The sequence below is a fragment of a genome, unplaced genomic scaffold, assembly GCF_019419815.1.
Source record: "Pyrus x bretschneideri cultivar Hongxiangsu unplaced genomic scaffold, Pyrus_bretschneideri_v1 Contig11, whole genome shotgun sequence".
NCBI classification, from domain to species: Eukaryota; Viridiplantae; Streptophyta; class Magnoliopsida; order Rosales; family Rosaceae; genus Pyrus; species Pyrus x bretschneideri.
In genome coordinates this window covers 7,604,694-7,627,735 of record NW_025999402.1, presented here as the reverse complement: position 1 = coordinate 7,627,735, position 23,042 = coordinate 7,604,694, and the positions used below count along the sequence as shown (strand labels likewise).

Below are 23,042 nucleotides of genomic sequence, written 5' to 3'. Positions count from 1 at the left end.
CATATGTTTTTAACTTGTCTAGATCGTGTTGTGTGATTAATTTGAAATATATCACATTGATGTCCCCGTAACATGTAAGTTTTCTTATTGGTGATATGGGTGGCTAATCAAGTTTTGCTACCCATCTCTCTCTATTTTTTTCGAGGGAAGTTAATGGGGGTCACATTCTATGGATCAACAGAATATGATTCTTTAACAGTTTTGCTATGGAATCTTGGAAGTGTCTGTCCAACACACACACACACATATATATATATACACACACACACACACACATATATTAAAGCTTCGATAATCCAAGTAATCAGAAAAAAAAAAATTCATACAGGTAATTCCAAACTTGAAGCAATGACCAGCTACCGTCATGGACCAGGCTACCCTACCGGACCAGCTTACTCCACCGGACCAGGCTACTCCACCGGACCAGCTTACTCCACCGGACCAGCCTACTCCACCGGACCAACCTACACCACCGGAAGCAACGGGGTAAGACCGTACACCAACGAGTGGGGCCAAACAAGGTACGCTGACACCGACGAGTTCCGCACAACCATAGTTGATGCTGACCAAACTCGAAGCACAACCATTGCACAACCTGCTGGGAGCTACGTTACTAAACACGAGACGATTATTACTGAACGTGTTGACTCACCTTTGTTAACTTCATACAGGCATGGCTCTCCCCCAGGTGGAAATTACGGCTATCCTGCCACCGGAGACAACTGGAGTAGCAGGCCTTCGAGCCCTCCACGACAGGCCTTTGAGCCAGCAAGAACTTATGGCGGCTACCCTAATCAAAGTGGATACAACGGGCCTCCAGGATATGGTGATTACAGTGATCAGTACAGCACCAACAAGCCGTACAAACATTCCAACACCACTAGGTACGACAACTATGATGACCACTCACACAACCGCAAACATAACGGTGGTGCCATGGGAACGGCAATTAACATGATAGCTAACGGTAGTGGCCACAGCGCTAAGCCAAACCGTGGATCACTACTGGCGGCTGCACGTCCAGTTCGAGGGGATGGCAGGCTCAGCCTGCCAACGGATGACATGGAGAGAGCCCTGCACTACATGAAGGAGAGTTCAAAGCCCAAGGACAAATATTCCTACAAGTAAAACATGTGATGCTAATTAAGGCTTTATGCTTCTGCTTCGTTGTATGCGTTTCTTACGTCCTTTTCGTCTGTTGGATCGGTATAACCTGGCCACTCTATCTGTTTGTGTGTTTCTGCTTCTGTTTAGTTTCATGGTAAGACATGGAAGTGTACTCTTTGTAATCTGTATTGATGGCATGTATGCCTTGTGAACTAAGTAATAAAATAAGCCTTGTAGTAATTTCGTGAATTCGTTTTTCCTTTTTTTTTTTTCTTTCTTTTATGAAGTAATTACGATCGCCCTTCGGGTTGGCTCAAGTGGTGAGAGTTGTTGGGAAATGGATTATTTCTGACAAGCGCAAATCATTTCCCTTATTGTAGATCCAGTACACAACCAAATATATGGGTCTGTAACTAGGGATGGGCAAAATACCTGGGGATATGGGTAATCGCGGTTATCCGTCCATTTAAATTGCATGATTACGGTGATGGGTAACCGTTTAAATAAATAAACGGTTATGAGTATAATTGTTTACCCGTGAAATTTAAATTGGTGGTTATGAGTATTAACCGCGGTTATAGACGGGTAACTGTTTATCCATTTATTTTATATATGTAAAATTAACACAAACCATGTTCTCTATCGAACAAAACTTAGATCTATGCTATTGACTATAGTGCATGATTTATATAGCTAATTATATATATTATGTCAATACTTTACATTATAAGTTAAATAACTCAATAATATTGTCTTCTAAACAGTTTTCGTAACCAAAAATACTTAACAAATATTATATTACCTTCATTGGTAACATGGATTAGTAGTAAAAGTTTTCCCAAAAGATTAGAAAAATAAATAACAATTCCCCTCAGCCCCACTCACTTAATTCAACCCAAGACCTGTTCCTCAAACATGTTGCGACTTGCCATTTCAGCTAATCCCTCACTTTTCTTAGCATTGTTACTATAATTTATATATCCTATATTCCAATTTTGTTTTTTAAAACTAATTTTCTTGCTTTTTCATTCTATATCAATTAAAAATATCGTTCGTAAATTATTATTTCAATTATTTGAATGGTATAGGGATTTAAAAAATTAAAATATGGAAATGTATGATGAATGTACCTATAACGGTGTTTAATTGTCAAAAAAAAAAAAATTATGACAATTTTTTTTTTAATTTTCAAGTTGTTAAAAAATATGTAGACGGGTGAAAAATGGGTAATGGTAAAAAAAGAAAAAGAAAAAAGATAAACGGGTTAAAAAGGGTAAATGAGTAAACGGATATTAAACGGTTATGGTTAAATGGGTATGCGGTTATAGGTATGGTTAACCATAAACGGTTATGAGTATGAGTATAACCTTTTAGGCAATTACCCAACGGGTAAACGGTAATGCGGGTATGAGCATAAACGGTTATGGGTAAATAACTGCGGTTACTCACCCGCCATAACCGTTGTCCATCCCTATCTGTAACTAAACCTCTACTGATGACATATTGCCAAATCTGTCTGCACCAAGACACAACCTTCTGTATATGCTCACTGCCACCCCGATCAATACTCCTCTTCCTAAAGAATTTCACCCTCAAAGAGAGGCATCACATGATGGCTCAAATAGCTAGAAGCCGAGCTCCTAACCTCAAGCAAAATCAACCCCAGAATCGAGACTATTTGAGAAGTGCGCGATGTTGTTTGGAATATGGTGTTTTGCTGGACCAAGCTAGCAATGGTTTTTGATTTGTTGTCATCCTCTTCATATCCTTCAGCATGAACGTATTAGAAAATATCTCTAAAGCACGTAAACTTGTTATCAAGATTGGACCGAAATTTTTAGTGCATTTGGAATTCAGAACAGAGGGAATATCATTTGGTTGGTGGAGGTCTCAATCCGTTGTATGAACAGAACATGATTCTTTAGCGTTACTATTAAGGCCTAGTCTTAGATGCGACAGAAAGTTTCAATAACTGCATGCTTTTGTGAATTCTCACAGTTCCGTGGGAATCACCCACTGCAACTACTTAATGGACATCAAGACTTGATTCTACGTTTACTAGAATCGAATGACCACGCAGTTTATCTTGTAGCGGAAGTTAGTGTAGTCTTACCAGAAGAAAACTTTTCCGTCAAGGGAAGACAACAATGGAGGTCGAAATCCATGGATTGGCAGGAATATGATTCCTTCAACTGTTTCCGCAATGGAAGAACCGAGGGAGTCTTGAAGTGCCTCGGTATAATGCCTATTACTGACACAGGACCGAGTCTCTTAGGGACGTTTCAGCAGGCAAATCTTCGTTTCGTGTTTGATGTTAGAAGTATGACAGTGTCATTTGCACCGGATAAAGGCCAAGATAACTGAAAACTTGATGTGATCTAAGGATTTTATTAGTTATTTATTATGTTGTGCTAGAAACTCCTTGTGGAATAATCAAAGTAAGTCACAAAGATCAAACCAAACAACTAATTCGTAAATATTTTGGCCAGCGTAAACCACGAAAGCAAGGAGATGAAAGCAGAAACAAAACCTACAATTTCACACTACAGAATGCATTTTGATCAACTACGATGGAAACGAAGGTTCAAAAAAGTACGGTCACTAAAAGGCAATAAGGCTCCCAAGGCAATAAGACTCCTGCTTTGCAAGGGTCGGGCAACATCTATGGTGACCATTGTTCTAATTATTGCTTCGGCGATTGAAAATTAAGAAATAGTGACTAAACTTGCTGTGGCACCCGTCTAGACAGCCTAGGTACCCGCCTAGGTTGCAACTCATTTAGACAGAAAATGGATAACTTTTATTTTGCATTCTATTTTTTTCAATAAATTGTAAGAGACTTGTTGAATAATTAAATGAATGCACAATATATACATGTTCCCCATGTTTTCATTATGTTCCAATATTTTCTATTATATATGTCATTCTATTTTGTAGTTTATAATGTAATTATATATATTTTAAGTATAAAAAAACACTTATTTACACAAATATAATAAATTTACTTAAATTTGTCTAGTTTGCTTAAGTGCCCGCCTAAGCTCTGCCTAGTTGCTTAGGCGCTAGACCCAACTTGCCGTCCGACTAGCGCCTAGCGTCTTTTAGAATCTTGATCGTAACCACTAGTGCATACTATTTACCTCTCACTTTTTTGCAACCACCTGAAATATTTGGTAAATAACGGGTTTCTATCTGAGTTCTCAGTTCTTCCCGCCGGGAATCCTTGCTGCTCAACGACTCCGATATCTCGTAGTCTCATGCAATCGTCCAAAACTACCCTTACTATTTCGTCCTTCTATGGGTAGAAAATGACATTACAAGTTTTCACTATTTCTGAATTGACCCCAAAATGTTTTGTCGTATTTCATATTAGTTCTTTTCAGATACCGTTTTTATAGTTTGAAACAGAGAGGTAAATTCTGCTCAGAACCGTTAAATTTCCCGCGTTTTTTCCATCTTCTTCTTCTTCATGCGTAATCTGTTCCTCCATATCCACGGATTATTTCCCAAAATACCCTTCAATCTCAGCCCCTCGTCTTCCTTCTCAGTCTACGCTTCTTGTTCTTATTCTTCTGCAAATGTTCACGAGTTCTCGTCACTCTTTCAACAATTTGCACAAAAGCTTATCTGGGTCAAATCCATTCATGCCCAGATCATCATTAATTCTATATCTAATGACCAAATTCTGGGTACAAAACTCGTTAAAGCGTACTCGGATTTGGGAAGTTTGGATACTGCCCGCCAAGTGTTCGATCAATTTCCTCAACCAGAAACCATTCTATGCAATGCCATGGTTTATGGGTATTTGAGAAAAGAGAGGTACAGTGAGAGCCTTGAGTTGTTTAATTTGATGGGTTCTTATCATTTGGAGATTGATAGTTACACGTGTAATTATGCGCTGAAGGCATGCATGGGCTTATTGGATTACAGAAGGGGGATGGAAGTTATTAAGAGAGCTGTGGATAAAGGAATTGAAAGTGATCGATTTTTGGGGAGTTCGATGATTCATTTCTTGGTGAAGTTTGATAAGGTTGATTGTGCGCAAAGGTTTTTCGATAGGATGCCAGAAAGAGATGTTGTTTGTTGGAATTCCATGATTGGTGGCTATGTGCAACCTGGTCAGTTTAGTAAGGCAGTTGATATGTTTGTAGAAATGTGTAGTTGTGGGGTTAAGCCGAGTCTGGTTACTATGCTAAGCTTGATTCAAGTTTGCATTAAAAGTGGGAATTTCAAGCTTGCAAAATGTGTTCATGGATGCATAATTAGACTAGGAATGGGTAATGAGGTTTTACTACGTACCTCGCTAGTGGATATGTATAATAATATGGGTGACATGCGAAGTTCCTTTTCTGTTTTTGAGACCATGCCCATCAGAAGTTTGATTTCGTGGAATGTCATGATATCGGGGTGCATTCAAAATGGTCTGGTACACGAGTCTTTTGGTTTCTTCCACAGATTGGTCACAGATGGTGGTAGGTTTGATTCGGGAACCATGGTGAGTCTTGTTCAGGGATGTTCTCAAACAGCTGATTTGGAAACTGGGAAAATCCTACATTGTTGTGTTTTTAGAATGGGTTTTGATCCAAATCCTATTTTGTCTACTGCCATTGTTGATTTGTACTCTAAATGTGGTGCAATAAAGCTAGCAACATTTGTCTTTGATAGAATGAAAGAGAAGAACGTGATTACATGGACGGCCATGCTGGTAGGATTGACGCAAAATGGGCATGCAGAAGAAGCCTTGAAACTGTTTAGTCAGATGCAAGAAGAGGGAATTGCTGCTAATTTGGTAACTCTTGTTAGTTTAGTCCATTCCTGTTCACATTTGGGCTCTCTGAAGAAAGGCAGGAGTGTTCATGCTCATTTGATCCGGAATGGGCATGAAGTTGATGTAGTTACCATGACAGCCTTGATTGATATGTATGCAAAGTGTGGAAAAATAAAGTACGCTGAGAGAACATTTGAAAATGGCGCCTTTTGTAGAGATGTTATCCTATGGAATTCTATGATAACTAGCTACGGTATTCACGGATATGGACTGCAAGCTCTTGGTATCTATAGAAGAATGAAGGAGGAGGGGTATAAGCCAAATGAAACCTCCCTTCTTTCTCTTCTAACTGCTTGTAGTCACTCCGGACTTGTGGAAGAGGGTATCAAACTATTCCACAGCATGGAGAGAGATCGTGGCATTAGGCTGACTGAAAAACACTACGCTAGTTTTGTGGATCTTTTATGCCGAGCAGGCAGACTTGAAGAAGCTGAGGCATTGATTAAGCAAATATCTTTTGAACCAGGAAGTTCGGTTCTTGAAGCATTGCTTAATGGATGTCAGGCTCACAAGAACATTGATATCGGCATAAAGACAGCTGACAGATTGCTTTGTATAGATTCCATGAATCCTTCAATTTATGTTGTGATATCAAACATTTATGCTCAAGCACGGAGATGGGATGCTGTAAATTATATCCGGAGCCTCATGAGGACAAGGGGACTCAGAAAAATACCGGGTTATAGCTTGATTGAAGTCGGAAACCAGGTTCATACATTTTTCGCCGGAGACAACTCCCATCCGAATTGGGCAGAGATATATCAGCATTTAGAGGATATAAGAGCAGCAGTGGAGGCTTCTGGTTATGTCCCGGATACAAGTTGTGTTCTTCGTGACGTGGATGAGCCAATGAAGGTCAGGTTGCTATGGGGACATAGTGAGAGATTAGCCATTGCATTCGGACTTTTAAACACGCCGGCAGGAAGCTTGATTAGGATCACCAAGAATCTGCGTGTGTGTGTTGACTGTCACAATGTGACTAAATATATATCCAAGATAGTGAGGAGGGAACTTATTGTGAGAGATGCCAATCGTTTCCATCACTTTGTCGATGGGAAATGTTCTTGCAATGATTACTGGTGATGGGGGTCGTCTTCTCGTAAAGGACTTATATTAAACGGCAACGCCAAGGTAACGGTGTTTCACACTAATCATGTGATGCCATGTATGAAATTAATCTACCTGGCTACATAGGAGTTTTGCTTTGATACAAGCATACCATTTCTTTTTTGGGGATTACGCGTTTGAGAACTTACATTTACACATTTTCCAAATCTAGATTGCAAGGCTCGACATATCATGACATGCATTATGTCGATATTTTACGAGGCTTGACATGCCCACTCCTGGTATATTATCAACTTATAAATATCTAACAGCCTAATAATATTAATCATCCATCAAATTAAATAACTAACAACCTAATTATACTAAATTGATTATCCAAGTAGGCAGTAGGCAATTTGGTTTAGTTTAAGCGATTTTTCAAAGGAAAACTAATGAAAATAGTTTGAAAGCTTTGAGTTTTAATCAAAATGACAAAAATATGTTGTAAGTGAATAGTAATAGAAGTGATTTTTTTGAGTAAAAATATCATTTTCGTTAAAAACGAATAATACTGAAAGTGTTTCGTTAAAACTCTCATTTTTTCAATAGATCAAAATGAACCAAACAAAACTAATTGCAGTTTGGTTCGATTGGTTCAAGATTTCACTTTGATAGTCTGAAAACTGAATCAAGGTGTTTTAATTGATTTGATTTGGTCGGTTTGAATGGTTGGACCTTTTTTTTCCACCACTAATTAGCAAAACAACCTGCCGCGTGACTTTAAGTCAGAGAAAGTTTTGTATATCTATGATACTTATTTTAATACAACGATATATTTTGCACTATGAAAAAGAGGAATTAGGTTAAATCACATGATAGACAACTTAATTTGGTATCAAATTCGCCATCCACAAGATTCAAATTTACGACCTCTCACTTATAAGTGAAAAATAATATTACCAGACTGTAGTACCGAATGACATTTAGAATACTTATTACATAATGTATCTTTTACGTGTTTATAATATAAGTGAATGATAGATTGATTAATACATCTCACTTATGTAATATTAATACGTGTAAGCCTAATAATTTCTTGTATGACTCATTAAAATGACATGGAAATAATAGCTTTCGGATCAACCTGTTAACATGTTAGGTCGTTATTGGGTCATCCGTTAAGAACATGTTAATTAGTCGGGTCATTATCGGGTCATCCGTTAAGATAACGAGCATGACATGAACACGACTCGCTTGTCAGGTCTAGACATTAAGCATGACAATTTTTTGCATGACTCGGTAATCCAACACGAAAATAACAAGTTTCAGATCAATCCTACAACAAATCAAGTCATTATGGAGTTACATGTTAAACAAGTTTAACACGACATAATATGTTAAGATAACACTATTACGTGAGTACGATAGAAACCCGATAAACAACACCCATTTCCTAAGTCTAATTATACGGACACGTGTTATAATTTGAATAAAAATTTAAAATAATAATAAAATATGTAACACGTGTCGGTTACACCGAAATATTGCTCATCCAAGTAGGTAGTAGGCACAGTAACTAACAAAACGGCGACGCTTGTTAGCGGTCTCCGACGTATGAAAAACACAGCTCAAAAGTGTAGAAGTGCCACTGCTCTCTCTACAGGCCCTCTGTAGATCCTTCCATCTGCGGATGATGAGTGAGAAAGTAGAGAGAGAAAATGACAGCACGGCGTGAAAAATAAAATAAATTTCCAAAACAAAAGTCCCCCACTTTACTGCCACTGTTGTATTTGTATTGCATCAAACTTTGTGCTCCGCCCTTTTTCTTCCGTCACTTTCTCGGGAAAACTCTGGGAAAATTGGATTCGGCCGCGAAGGTGAGTGGTTTTCTCTCTCTTTTGGCTCTTACCCGGATCAGGTTTCGCATTTGTTTTGATATATTTCGATTTGCTGGTTATTGTTTGTTCTTGAGCTCATTTGATTTTCGATTGGTGTTCTTGTGATTATTTTCTGATTATTTGGTATAATTGGGTCTGAGATTGGTATGGATTTGGATATTGTTGTTGGGTTAGCTCCGTTTGGTTGTTGAGAAAATTTGGGAAAAAAAATGGAAGAAAGAAGAAAAAATCGTGATTTGGAGATACTTTTCTGCTGAGAATGCTTAAGAAGGCAAAGAACTATTAATTTTTGTGGAAAAAAAATGGTTTCTTTGGATACTTTTAAGTTATTTTTGTAGTAAAAATTGAGAATTTCCATTAATTTGACGATCAATGAAAAATGGAAAGTAGTTAGCTGCTTGGTTCATTTTGTATTTCGAAGATGCAAAATGCAAGCCGAAAATGGAATTTCAGAATGACTTCTGATAGTGTTTGGAAAGAGGAAACTTACAGAGAATCGGGACCAGTTCTTTAGACGCTGCTCTCACTACGAATACCCACAAACAACTGCCTATTTGGCTTGAGTTTGCGTGAAAGGCGTGCGTTGTTAGTAATTTTGCGTTTTTCCATGGTCTTGCTGTGCCGCGAGGTTACAGCACTAATCCATTGCTTGAAAGAAATAAATTCACAAACTACGGCTATGGAATATGGTTTTAAAAAGACTTGAATTGGGATGTTTTTATTTTTGGGTATGGCTTGCTTTTCCCGGTATTTGGACAATTTTTTTATAGTTACAGTGTGGATATATTTGCAAATCGTTTTGAAACTTGAAAGCTCTTTCTCTAAATCATTGAAATCAGAACACGTTTGTAATTGTGACGTAAAATGTTGCATGTATACACAGGTATGCATAAGAACCAATTGCAAGAGTTGGCGCAGAGAAGTTGCTTCAATTTGCCATCTTATTCATGCATTCGGGAAGGACCAGATCATGCTCCTCGATTCAAAGCAACTGTCAACTTCAATGGAGATACTTTTGAAAGTCCTACATTCTGTCCTACTCTTAGACAGGCCGAGCATGCTGCAGCGGAGGTAGCATTGAACACACTTGCAAAAAGAGGCCCTTCCAGAGCACTAGCTGCAAGAGTATTGGTTAGTAGCAAAATTGTAGTACTTCTTTTAGTTTGGTGACAACAGTTTCTTTATGTGCTCAAAATTTGTTAGTTTCAGGTAGATATGTCGTGATTCTTTTTTGTTTGTTGGAGTAACAATTAATTATTTAATACTCATAACCAGTGTCCGTTGTATTTTATACGTTTGATCTGATAGTCAACGAGTGCAGATTCCTCCACCACCAAGGACAAAATTAAAATCATACCATTGAACTCTTTAAGGGAAAACTGTTCCACGACTTTGCTGTCTTCTTTTTTCCCAAAAGAAGGGTATGGTTGTGCATGTTGAAGTTGAATCATCCCTAGACCTTGCATTTGCGGGAGTTTATTGGTGACAAATTGATTAAGGTGTCGAAGAGTTTAGTTTAATGGAAAACCAGGAAGGAAAAGATGAGAAAACTGGTTAAAACTAACTAGCATTTTAAATGGAATGTCTCTTTGTTACCTTCTTGATATATTGTTTACTATTACTGTCCAGAATTTTCCCTGTTCCATCCCCTAACTTAATGCAAACTGCCACGGGAAATAGTTGTTGAATAATTATATTGTGCGTTGTGCTGCGCAGGATGAAACAGGGGTTTACAAGAACTTGCTTCAGGAGACTGCACACAGAGCTGGATTGAACCTTCCTGTTTATACAACTGTTCGATCTGGACCTGGCCATGTGCCTGTGTTCTCATGTACAGTTGAGCTAGCAGGAATGAGCTTTACCGGGCAACCGGCTAGGACAAAGAAACAAGCTCAGAAGAATGCTGCAACTGCTGCTTGGGCAGCCCTGAAAAGATGTATGCATTTTCCTGTTATCTTTCTTTTTTTCTTTCTCTTTCTTCTAATTGCACGCTAGCAAACAAGCATTTTTGCGGTTTGCCTTGAAAGATTGCATGCAGTATTTCCTTCTTTTGGCTGCTTAACAATTCAATCAATGAAATTTCCCAAATATGTATCCCATTGAAGGCCTATATATCTAATTGTTATGTTATCCATGCAGTGGCTCAACATGGCTCGTCTTCTTCCTCAGCGGAGCCTAGAGGCAATGAAGAACAGGAACAAGTCATTATTGCTCGTATTCTTGAAAGTTTGCGGCCGTCTGAGTATTAATACTCAAAATGATTGCCGACATGGACAGCAAACATACATTCCCATCTTCCAGAAATCTACCCTGCCAACACCAAGCTTATATCCTATGCAATTCCATAACTGGGGTTATTCTAATTATTCCCCTGAAATAGGAATGTACGGATTGTGGCGGGAAGAGCAACTATTACAGCAACAAAATCGCCTGCTGGCGCTTCCTATTCTACCAGTTTCTCCATCTGTTCCTCAGATATTTCCATTTATGCAATCTGTGCTTCGCCCAGATAACTGTCTATACTTTCCAGCAAGAGGGCAAGAGTCGACCTCAGCAGGACCCAGAATTACAATTGCTACCTCAGGCCCTTCATTTTGCTTCTCAAACCATTTGGTTCCTAACCCGCCGATCAGGGGCAAGTCCACGGTGACTATTCAAGAAATACAGGAAGAAAAGCCAGAAGAATCACCCACGTACTCTCCTTCTATAGTTTCAGATCCCTTTAGTCCCGCAAGCAGCGGCGCTGAACTAAGAGTCCAGGAACAAGTTCAGCATGAGAAACAGAACCTAGGAGAGTTAGAAAGCAAAATTGGAAACCTTCAGCTGGAATGCAGCAACCCAACTGGGCAATCCGGACATGCTCACCCTAGAATCGTGGATTCTAGTTTTAGGCCAGTGGACTTCAGGTTACAAAATCATCGTGGTTTCGAATCTCGTAGGCCCAATTTGAGGCCCCAAAATCCACCAAGAGTAAGTAGTGCTAGAAGTCTAAGGCCGCCATCTGCTGCAGAACCTGTAATAATCAGAACTGTAAGGCCCTCTTCTTCTCCGGGGTCTAGACCACAAAATTTTCCAAGCAGGAATCCTGCTCCGCCAAGAATGAGAACCGGGATCCCCTCATCTTCAGCCGCGCAATTGCCTGAAAGAATGCAACTGGGAGGACTACGACCTAGCTTCATGGCACCGGCTGTTCGAATTAGATCAGTTGTACCAGTTTGTTCAGCCCCACCAGCAAGAAAAATGTCAAGTTCCAGCCAGGAGAGAGTGTTACCGGAGATGGAGAAGAAGGATACTAATCAAGACGACGTGCCAAAACAAAGTTGAGAGCTTGGTAAGCTTCATTTTTAATCCAAAATTCCAAATATACATAATACAGAAGTTCTGATAGATGTGATTAGTTTATCTTGTGAGGAACCACAGCAGTTTATGAGGCGCGGAAGCCATTGATGCTTCTGCAAAGTAATTAGAATAAATGAGTCGTTTTTTCGGTTTCCGAATTCTCGATGTGTAAGTTTCATCCTGTTCTTTGAGCTTAATCAGGTTGAGACATTGATTCTGATTTTTCATAAATATGAATGAGATATATATACTGGCAGGCAGAAGTTGTAAGACAATTAGCTTTATATAATCGAAAGGGAGCGTTGTTGCATATATATTTGTTGTTGTTGAATTAAGTATACAAATATTCACTGCAAATGCAAGAACAAGCAGCATCGGTCATGCGTCACACGCCCACATCGACGATAATGAATAGTTACATAAGCTAATGAAAAGTTACATTGGGACAAAGGTAGTTCCAAGACCACCCGAGGTCGGAAAACAGGCATTTGAAGGTTTTTTATGGAACTTCTGGTACCGTTTGGTATGTGGGAGGGGACGGAACAGAGTGGGACAAGGCGTTCCGTCCCACGTTTGGTGTGCCTAAGACGAGTGGAACGAGCTGTTCCACGGGACGAGTTTTGGGTGAATTTTCGTTCCGCCTCACCCCCCTGGAATGACTCGTTCCACATCCGTGTAACACAAAATTATAACCTCTCCGTCTCCTTCTTCTTCCTCCTTGTTTCCATCCGAGGGCATCTTTGCTCCCGCTCTGTTCCGTTCCGTCATGTCCCGTCCCGTCCCGTCCCGTTCCGTTCCGTCCCGTTCCGTCTAAATACCAAACGATACCTCTAAGAATATGGTATAAGTTTTTTTGTGCGCATCAAGTGTTTAATGTAAGATTTGCTAGACATATCTTAGCAGCACTTAACACGTTGTGTCGACAATACTCAATAAATGCTCTTGATGGCACTCATCAGATTGCTTCGGCAAATGTTCACTGCGAATGCAAGAACTAGCAGCATCAGTCATGCGTCACACGCCCAAATCGACGCTAATGAATAGTTACATAAGCTAATAATGGTTACATTGGGACAAAGGTGGTCCCAAGACCACCTGAGGCCAGAAAATAAGCATGTGAAGGTTTTTTGGGGACCTTCGGAGAATATGGTATAAGGTTTTTTGTGCTTATCAAGTGTTTATTGTAAGATATGTTAGACATATCTTAGCAACATTTGCCAGGTTGTGTCGACAATACTCGATAAATGCTCTTGATGGTACTCATCAGATTGCTTCGGCAAATGTCAATATCTATCGACATATATGCAACATGATTCAGTTGATGACAAGAAATCCAGTAAGTGTTCAATGAAATACCTCCATGAGTAAACTGGAAATTGTTTACGTGCTTCGCGTTATGCTTATATCTCAAAAGTTGAACCTTTAACATTTTATAGCCTGTTTGATAACTATTTTATTTTTGCGAGAGATGATAGAGAGGGGAAATACATGAAATAAAAGTATATAAAATGGTATACAAAATAAAAACTTAAAACCATATTTAGCCCAAAATTTCCATCAAGGAGAAATTCTTGGGTTTAAATGAACAAAGCATGTGGATATCACAGTAACAGTGAATGTACTCAATTTAAATCTGAGACTCGAGGCGTTGTGTGTTTATGGACTCACATCACACATGGGCTGTCGTTCAAAACTTATAAGATCTTCTTTCAATGGAAGGCCCAAAATTTTCAATCCAATATCAACCCTACAAGAGTGAGTCCCATATTTGTAACTAGAAAAAAAAGTCAATTACACTTTCATACCTCAGGTTTGGGGTCTATTTCAATTCCTTACAACATATTCAAAACATTTCACTTTCATACCTTAAGTACTATTTTATTTCAAAATAGTACCTCCGTTACATTTTTCATCAATTGATCCGTTAAGCGCTGACGTGACTGCCACATTTATACCATGTGACTGCCAAATGTGTGTCATGTGGCAAAAAAAAAAATGTAATTTTTTTTAAAAAAAACCTGAATCTTCAACACAAAAAAAAAAAAAAAAACCTAGGAAACCCATATCCCATCACCCTTGGCCGAAACCCCATTTGAATCTTCAACGGAAAAAAAAACCTGCAGATCCCACCACCACCAACCTGGCCGAAACCCCATTTGAATCTTCAACGAAAAAAAACCCTACAGATCCCACCATCACCACCACCAACACCCCCCCCCCCAATTCATGTTTCCCATCTGAAACCCAGAAAAGGAGGGGAACAAAAAAAAAAAAAAAACCCATCCCAAAAATTCATTTTCCCATCTGCGATCCAGAAAAGAAGGGGAACAAAAAAAAAAAAAAACCCATCCCAAAAATTCATCTTCCCATCTACAATCCAGAAAAGAAGGGGAACAAAAAAAAAACTCATCCCAAAAATTCATCTTCCCATCTACAATCCAGAAAAGAAGGGGAACACTAAAAATAAATTAAAAAAAAAAAACCCATCCCATCTGCAACCCAAAAAAGAAGAAGGAAAAAAAAAAAAAAAAAAAAAAAAAACCTATCTCCCTTTCCCTGCAACCTAGATCCCGTCTTCCCTAATGGGTGTGGATTTAAAGAGTGGGGTGTGTAGAGGAGGGAAGAGGGTGAGGTGCGAGGGTGGGTGTGGAGGGTGGGTGCGCGGGTGGGTGCGGAGGAGGACGTGGAGGATGGGTGCGGTGGGTTTGGGGAAGACGGGAGGGGAAAGGGGTGGGTTACAAGGAAGGGGGGTCGGGGAAGATGAAGATGGGTTTTTTTTTTTTTTTTTTTTTCCTCCTACTTCTTCCTTTTCTTCTTCTTCTTCTTTTGGGTTGTAGGTTGGGTGGGGGATAGGGAGGGAAGACGAAGTGGGGGTTGCGTTTGTTTTGGGGTTTTTATTTTTTTTTATTTTTAATTTTCTTCTTCTTTTCTTTTAAAAGATTCAGGTTTTTAAAAAAAAATTAAAAAATTATTTTTTTTGCCACATGGCACACATTTGACAGCTACATGGCACAAATATGGTAGCCGTCAACGCTTAACGGATCAATGGATGGAAAATGTAACGAATATATTATTTTGAAATAAAATAGTACTTAAAGTATGAAAGTGAAATGTTTTGAAGATGTTGTAAGGAATTGAAATAGACTCCAAACCTGAGGTATGAAAGTGTAATTTACCCTAAAAAAAACACTGTGAAAAATGAATATGGAACCTCGTTGGATCCTCTTTGTGAGGATTCGTGAATCGTGTCCGTTCATCGTATATCGTACGGTCAGAAATTATTTTAAATATTTTTATTTAAAATTAAACACAAACAATACTTGACAAAAATTGGCCACACAATATACGATAAATAGACATAATTCACGAATAGCTAAGATCCTCACCAAAAGATCCGGAGAGCATCCTGCTTGGTGGAAAGAAAACCCTAATGTAGCAAGTGTTATGAATCTATACCAACCGTTCTGCACCCGCCTTGTACTCTTGCCACGTAACGAGGCGCCGCAGTCTTTTTTAACTCCTTAGACGAAAGTGTCCACTGTATATACGTAAAAGCCCAAAATTACCCCTGTCCGCGACAAGCGTGTTCCCTCCATCCGATATAAACACTATATAAATATCTCTAGAAATTCGTCTCCTTTAAACCCTAGACCCTCGCTTCTCTGCTCCCTCCATCTCCTACTTCCTCCCCCTTCTTTCCGACGCAGCTCAGCACAGAGAAAGGCATGAAATTACTATTTTACTCCCTCTCTCCCTCTCCCCCTCTCTCTCTACACACACACACACACACACATATATGCATGTAGATACTGGTGGGTGCTTGTTTTGTTCTTGTGAAAAGTATGGATTTTGAAGTTTGAAAATTGATCCGTGATGTGGGTTTTGCATAAAGATTTGAGATTGTTTGTATTTTGGGTATATTTTCTAGGAATTTTTGTGGGTTTTTTTTTTCACTGATATTTGAGTTGGGGTGTGATTATAACAAAAATGTTGGGCTGGAGATGCGATGATTGATCTGACGGATGATTTTGGTTTTTGTATTTTGCTTCGTGTAGGTGTGTTTTGAGGAGTAGGAAAAATGCTCGTCTTGTTCGAGACTCCGGCAGGGTTTGCCTTATTTAAAGTGCTGGATGAAGGGAAGCTCTCCAAAGTTGAGGTAACTGCGGTCTTGAAACTGTGTTTATATATGTATTTTTTATCTGGTTTTTTAGAAGAATGAAACAAAATGTGAAAAGAAATCTAATTTTTGAGTTCGGGTTTACATCGGTTCTTCTGTTTATCTTTTTTTTTATTTTTATTTTTTTCAGTTTTTAAGTGCTGGGTCTGATTGCTTATCTCCTATTAATTGGTGTTGCAGGACTTATGGAAGGATTTTTCAAGTGCAGATAAAGCTAGACAGGTATCTATAGTCTGTCTTTTTAATATGTATATGCATTTTATTTATATTGAAAGCTCATCCTTATTGATTGCTGTTACACATGATATCGGCACCGTGCAGTTTTTACTTCCAGATTGGTTTCCATCATGTGGTTTAAAATAAGTTTTCTCGTTTATCTGCTTGATTTGAGCATTTTGTTAGTTATATATTTAATCTGTATATGGTGTTGGTTTAGGTTGTGAAACTGAAAGCTTTCTCCAAGTTTGAGAATACATCAGAAGCCTTGGAAGCAGCAACCCTGTTGATTGACAGTAAACCCAGCAAAGGACTACGCAAATTCTTGAAAGCGCACTGCAGTGGTGAGACGCTAGCTGTTTCTGATTCTAAGCTTGGAAACATCATTAAGGAAAAACTGGTATGCCACTGTTCTGCTATGGAGAAAGTTGGACATACTTGTGAAACTTTGGGTCCATTGTGAAACATTGGACATATTATTTAAGTCGAGCATTTAATTTCTTGCAGAAAATAGACTGTGTTCACAACAATGCTGTGATGGAGTTGATGAGAGGTGTAAGAGCTCAGTTGACTGAGCTCATAGCTGGTCTACAAGTTCAAGATCTGGCACCAATGAGCTTGGGTTTATCTCACAGCTTATCTCGATTCAAGCTCAAGTTCAGTGCTGATAAGGTGTGTGGCTATGAATACAATTTTTTTTTTCTTTTCAGAATGGAGTAATGGTATTGGGCGGTGCATTGTTTTGTCATAATATCATTATATTACGTAATTTAAGTTTTTTAACCTTTTGTATTTCTTTCCATGGGAGGAAAGGATATTATTTGGTCATTCGAATATGTACCACCAGTGCGTTGTAATGTATGTGGCTCTGTGCTTTCTTTACCTGCTTTCACTTTTTACTAAAGAAAAGAAAAGGCAGAAAGAGAGTGTATTTGGTTCTGATTCTCTTTGTTGCCTGCCGTGTGTTTTTACTCTTCTGCATACATGTCGTAGAATAGCAAGAAAATATAAGATCTGTTTGTTGGTTTTTCTTACTTGGTGTTGGTAGAGGACTGATACTGAATTCAGTAAAATGAAAGTTAAGTTATCAGAAATGACATTCAGTCAGTTTTGTATACTGTAAATAGATGTTTCTGGACAGCTGCTTGAAAGTCCAATAGGTTTGCTGTACTGTGAATATATGTTTCAGGACTATGTTGTGGTTCATCAATGTTTCATAAACCTAATATAAGTTACTGTGTTTCAGGTTGATACAATGGTTATTCAAGCCATTGGTTTGCTTGATGATCTTGATAAAGAGCTAAATACATATGCAATGAGGGTTCAAGAATGGTATGGTTGGCATTTTCCAGAGCTTGCTAAGATTGTTCAGGACAACATCCTTTATGCGAAGGCCGTGAAGCTGATGGGCTATCGTTCTAATGCTGCAAAGCTTGACTTCTCTGAGGTAGGATTTGGTGATTTATGTGTTCCCATTGTATGGACCTTATATATATAATTGAATATTCTTTATGATCAAGTTACTGTAGACGAATACTCTTTATGGCCAAAGGGTGCCTTCTTTTATCATCATACTATTTCTTGGTAGCGAACCCATTATATCTGTTATAATAACAGATTTAACGGTAGTAATCTTGTTATATCTCATATAAGGCAACGGATGGTGATGCTGATAATGGATCTCATTGTTCTTGGTCCAAATATAACAGATATTGCCAGAGGAGGTTGAAACTGAATTGAAGGATGCAGCAATGATATCCATGGGAACAGAAGTTAGCGAGCTTGATTTGATGAACATCAAAGAACTCTGTGACCAAGTCCTTTCTCTCTCTGAGTACAGAGCTCAGCTATATGACTATTTGAAAAATAGGATGAACACCATTGCACCAAATTTGACTGCTCTTGTTGGAGAGCTTGTCGGTGCTCGCCTCATTTCCCATGGTGGTAGCTTGTTGAACCTTGCAAAGCAGCCTGGAAGCACAGTTCAGATTCTTGGAGCCGAAAAGGCCCTCTTCAGAGCACTGAAGACCAAGCACGCAACACCAAAATATGGGCTTATCTACCATGCATCCTTGATCGGTAAAGCAGCGCCAAAGCTGAAGGGTAAAATTTCTCGGTCACTTGCTAGTAAAGCTGCGTTGGCAATTCGAGTTGATGCTCTTGGAGACGGTCAAGATAACTCAATGGGAGTGGAAAATTATCAAAAGGTATCTCTTGCCTCTCATTATTTCTTTGTAACACTTTGAAACCACCTGCTTATAGAGAAACATCTGTGCAGCTTGAAGCACGGTTAAGGAATCTTGAAGGCAGAGAATTAGGTCACCATGCTGGGTCAGCTAAAGGCAAACCAAAGATTGAAGTCTATGACAAGGATCGCAAGAAGGGAGCCGCAGGATTGATAACTGCTGCCAAGGTCTGATATTTTTCTTGTGGATGTTTATTTCAGTTTGTCAGTTGATTATTATGAACCCTTTTTTGTTCTTCGCAGGCATATAATCCTGCAGCAGATTCGGTTCTTGGGAAAATGACGCCTTCTAAGACCGAGAAACCAGTTGCTGAGGTTCCTGTTACTGAAGATAAGAAAGAGAAGAAGAAAAAGAAGAAGAAGGCTGATGACGAGGACATGCCTGACGGAAATGGCAATGTGGAACCAGAAGTTGAGGAGCCTGCAAAGAAGGAAAAGAAGAAGAAAAAGAAGCATTCAGCTGAGGATGCTGAAGTAGTTGCTGCAGTTGAAAGTGAACACGCGGGAGAGAAGAAGAGGAAAAGAAAGCATGCTGAAGAAGAAGAAACGGAGGTGCCAAGCGAGAAGAAAGAGAAAAAGAAGAAGAAGAAGAGCAAGGATTGATGAGTTTTTAAAAGTTGTATCGAACGACTCAGGCAAATTTTGTTCAACTTTAGGCAATCAGTGACACAGATTTTCTATATATAAAATCTAGTCCATGTTGTTTTGATTTATTTGCTAGTAATGTGGTCAATTGAAGCTACTTCTGCAGTTCTGTATCCTCTAATTTCTTATGGACAAACATGTTGCATGAAGCTGGTCAATGAAACTTGTTGCAATCGCAATTTGCAATTTTAGTTTGTCTTTGGCTGTAGAAGAATGAAAAGGCGCAACTTTTTTACTTTACAAAGTGTGGAACCGCAACTTGACAACTGCGTGGAATATGCGCATTTTTATGTGAAATTGAGAATTTTATTATGCTTTATTATGTGAAAGTGAGAATTTTGCATTGAGTTATAAGCATTGTTGCAGAATTGAGAATTTCGAAATTTTTAGAATTTTGAAAAAGAATTTGTTATTAGTACTTCATAATAATTTCATTTATACTATGTTGGCTAAAGAAAAAGAAACATGTTGACCTTCTTGTCTACATGAAAATGATTAAAAACAAATTTGTTTGGTAGAGTAATCAATATCGAAGAACTTAATGGATTTTTTAAGGAAAGTAAGGGTTTGTCCGGTAACATTTTGCAAAATAATTTTTGAAAATTTGTTTTTTAAATGAAAGTGACATATTTGTGAGTTGAAAATGCTTATGGTAGTTTAATTTAAGAATTATTTCAGAGAATGGAAACATTGAAAACGCATCTGGCATCAAATGTCATATATATATATATATATATATATAATTGTGGCAGTGGTGGCAAGTATGGTGTGGTTGAGATGAGAGTGGTGTTGGCATAAGTGGTGGTTGGAGTAGTGGTAGTATTGGTGGCGGCAGCGGTTGCGATGGTGGTAGAAGATGGTTGTGTTAACAATGGTTATGACGAATGATTGTGAAAATGGTGGTTGAGAGGTAGGGATAATGGTGGCAGCAATGTTGGTCATCATGGTGAGGGTAAAGGGATGAAGAATGTGGTGATGGTGGTGGCAATGATGGTGGAGATCGTGGTAATGGTGGTAATGGTTTGGCTGCAACGATGAGACAATGGATAATATGGTGGTGGAGATGGTGGTGGTAGAGGTACATGTTGTGGTGATGCTGACATGGTGGCGGTAATGTTGATTATGGCGATGGTGATACGGTGGAGGTGATGGTGGTCATGATGACGAGGATGATGGCGGTTGAGGATATGGTAGTGGCGACGATGCTAGTGAGAGATGGTGGCCTTGTGGTAGTGATGGTGAGATGATGGAGAATGTGGTGATGGTATTGACATCACTAGTGATGATAATGGCGGCAAACATGATTTTTTGTTTTCTACACTCTAACTTTGTTTTTTAAGGTAACTTTTATTTTCTATTATTTTGAAAATTGTTATTGAAAAATAGATAAAACATCAATTGGTGTTCTACATAAATTAGGTTAAATATTGCTCTATGTGTTTTTCGTTTTTTTAGTATATTGTAACATCCCACCTCATACAGGGGAGTGAAACCTGTAAGCCTTATATGTATATTCTCATCCCTACCTAGCACAAGACCTTTTGAGAGCTCACTGGCTTCGGGTTCTGTAGGAACTTTGAAGTTAAATGAGTTCGCGCAAGAGCATTCCAGAGATGGGTGACCCACTGGGAAGTTCTCGTGCGAGTTCCTAAAAACAAAACCGTGATGGTCGGGATCCAAAGCGGACAATATCGTGCTACGGTGGAGTTGAGCCTGGGATGGCCCAGGATGTGACAATATTTTCACAACACAGTCCACATAATCCATTTTCACCTATTTTGCTATTTGGAAAATGAAAAAATATTTAGCAAAATGTTAACAAACATACCCTAAACTTTTTTTTTGGGTAAATATCAATTTACTACCCTCAAGTTTCGTGGTTTTCAACATTTGGTACATGAAGTTTTTTTTTTGTCCCAGAGTCATACTTAAAGTGTTAATTTTGGGACAGTCTCATACATCCGTTAGTCTGGCTGTTAAGTCTTCAGTTAATTGATGACGTGGCGCCCATGTGGACAATGATTGGGCGCCACATGTCATTAAGGGTCCATGTGGGAATTAAAAATTCAAAAAAAAAAAAAAAACAAAAACAAAAACCACCTGTTTGCGTCTTCTACCTCCCCCAACCCCCTTCTTTCTGCAACCCGTACCCTTTCTTCTCTCTATTCCGAGGTCCTCTCCCGCCACTCCGACCTCCTCGCCCAGCTGTCTTCCATCCACCACGCCCCAGCTCTCTGTCCTCTCCACCGTAGAATCCTCCATTGCCACCCTCCAGTCCTCCCTTCGCCACACCCGATCTGAGCTTTCCAGATCCCCTACCTTCCTTTCCTCCATTATCCCTCCATTATCTCCTCTGCACCAACCCACCAAACCCTCATAAAAAACCCCAATTGTTATCAGATTGAAATTTAAGCATAATTAAAAGAATTAACAAAAAAAAAAAAAGATATGGGTTCAGTTGTGGTGGCTACCCACCAAAATGCGGTGACGGATGGGAAGTCAGAGGTGGTGGCCATGACGACGAGCGCGGCGGCGGAGAAGAAAAATTGGTTGAGGCGCAAGACGAGGCCGCCGGGGTTGCTGGGCATGCCAGGAAAATCCTTCATTAGGACCCGGAGCGAGTTCGAGCCGGCCCCCTCTGTGGTGGGTACTTCTTCAACTGGGTGAACCGACCTATGGCTCACGTTCATCTCCTCCTGGTTCTTCAATTGGTCCGAACCATGGTCGTTAATCAGTCAACGATGGTAGATCGGAGTTGAGAGTTGAATCGAACGAGTCCGGTGGTTGCAGGATCTGGGTTCTGTGGGGGGTTTGGTGGGTTGGTGCATATATCCACACCTTGCAGGAGTTGAATCGGAGCTAAGAGTTTGGTGGGTTGGTGCATATCTGGGTTCTCAGCTTCGGACTTGTTGCGGGATCTGGGACTCGTTTTGAGGAGAGAATGGAGGGATAAGGGAGGAAGGGAATGTCGGGGAGGAAGAAGAATACCAAATTTTTTTTTTTTTCTAATTTTTAATTTCCACATGGACCTTTTAATGACACATGACGCCCAGTCACTGTACACATAGGTGCCACGTCATCAATTAACGGGAGATTTAACAGTCAGACTAACAGATGTATGAGATTGGCTCAAAATTAACACTTTAGGTATGACTCTGGGACGAAAAAAACTTCATGTACCAAATATTGAAAACCACTAAACTTGAGGGTAGTAAATATTTACCCTTTTTTTTTTTTTTTTCTTTTTTTCTGTTTCATTGAAAATGATCAATGTTTTAACTTAATTTCTACACATTTTCTCGTCACTTGAGCTAACTTTAAAGACTTTGTAAAACAACTAAAGAAGTAATTTATGCATCATAGCCCGAAAAAGGTATATATTGGGTTTTAAGTTTGTTTTGCTTTTCTTTTATATTTATGCATCAAAAATTAGATAATATTAAATTTCCCGGTAACTTTTGTGTTTTTTTTCTATTCAATATAAGTTCTTTTGACATTTTGTTTATATATTCTTGTTGAATTAGAGCTTGCCGCTTGTAC

The 23,042-nt window shown here is 39.1% G+C and overlaps 4 protein-coding genes across 4 annotated transcripts; all 4 read left to right on the top strand.

Annotated features, from left to right (window-relative positions):
* The first annotated feature begins 299 nt into the window (after nt 1-299).
* LOC103934043 (major prion protein homolog) lies at nt 300-1,347 on the top strand. The gene is made up of 2 exons (XM_009343749.3): nt 300-521; nt 672-1,347. The coding sequence occupies exons 1-2, from the start codon at nt 349-351 to the stop codon at nt 1,126-1,128; spliced, it is 630 nt and encodes a 209-aa protein (XP_009342024.2). The 5' UTR covers nt 300-348; the 3' UTR covers nt 1,129-1,347.
* Nucleotides 1,348-4,330: 2,983 nt separating this feature from the next.
* LOC103934042 (pentatricopeptide repeat-containing protein At3g12770-like) lies at nt 4,331-7,324 on the top strand. Its single transcript, XM_009343747.3, has one exon. It carries the CDS (start codon nt 4,577-4,579, stop codon nt 7,016-7,018), a length of 2,442 nt encoding a protein of 813 aa, XP_009342022.2. The 5' UTR covers nt 4,331-4,576; the 3' UTR covers nt 7,019-7,324.
* Nucleotides 7,325-8,605: 1,281 nt separating this feature from the next.
* LOC103934041 (double-stranded RNA-binding protein 3) lies at nt 8,606-12,533 on the top strand. Its single transcript, XM_009343746.3, is given in 5 exon segments — nt 8,606-8,859; nt 9,764-10,011; nt 10,597-10,816; nt 11,020-11,122; nt 11,124-12,533. Coding segments are annotated over 4 exon segments (1,650 nt in total). The 5' UTR covers nt 8,606-8,859; nt 9,764-9,765; the 3' UTR covers nt 12,205-12,533.
* A 3,277-nt stretch (nt 12,534-15,810) lies between these two features.
* Nucleotides 15,811-19,696, top strand: LOC103934040 (probable nucleolar protein 5-2). The gene is made up of 9 exons (XM_009343745.3): nt 15,811-15,942; nt 16,275-16,375; nt 16,577-16,618; nt 16,833-17,012; nt 17,120-17,284; nt 17,859-18,059; nt 18,322-18,819; nt 18,891-19,025; nt 19,101-19,696. Exons 2-9 carry the CDS (start codon nt 16,298-16,300, stop codon nt 19,458-19,460), a joined length of 1,659 nt encoding a protein of 552 aa, XP_009342020.2. The 5' UTR covers nt 15,811-15,942; nt 16,275-16,297; the 3' UTR covers nt 19,461-19,696.
* The last annotated feature ends 3,346 nt before the right edge of the window (nt 19,697-23,042 follow it).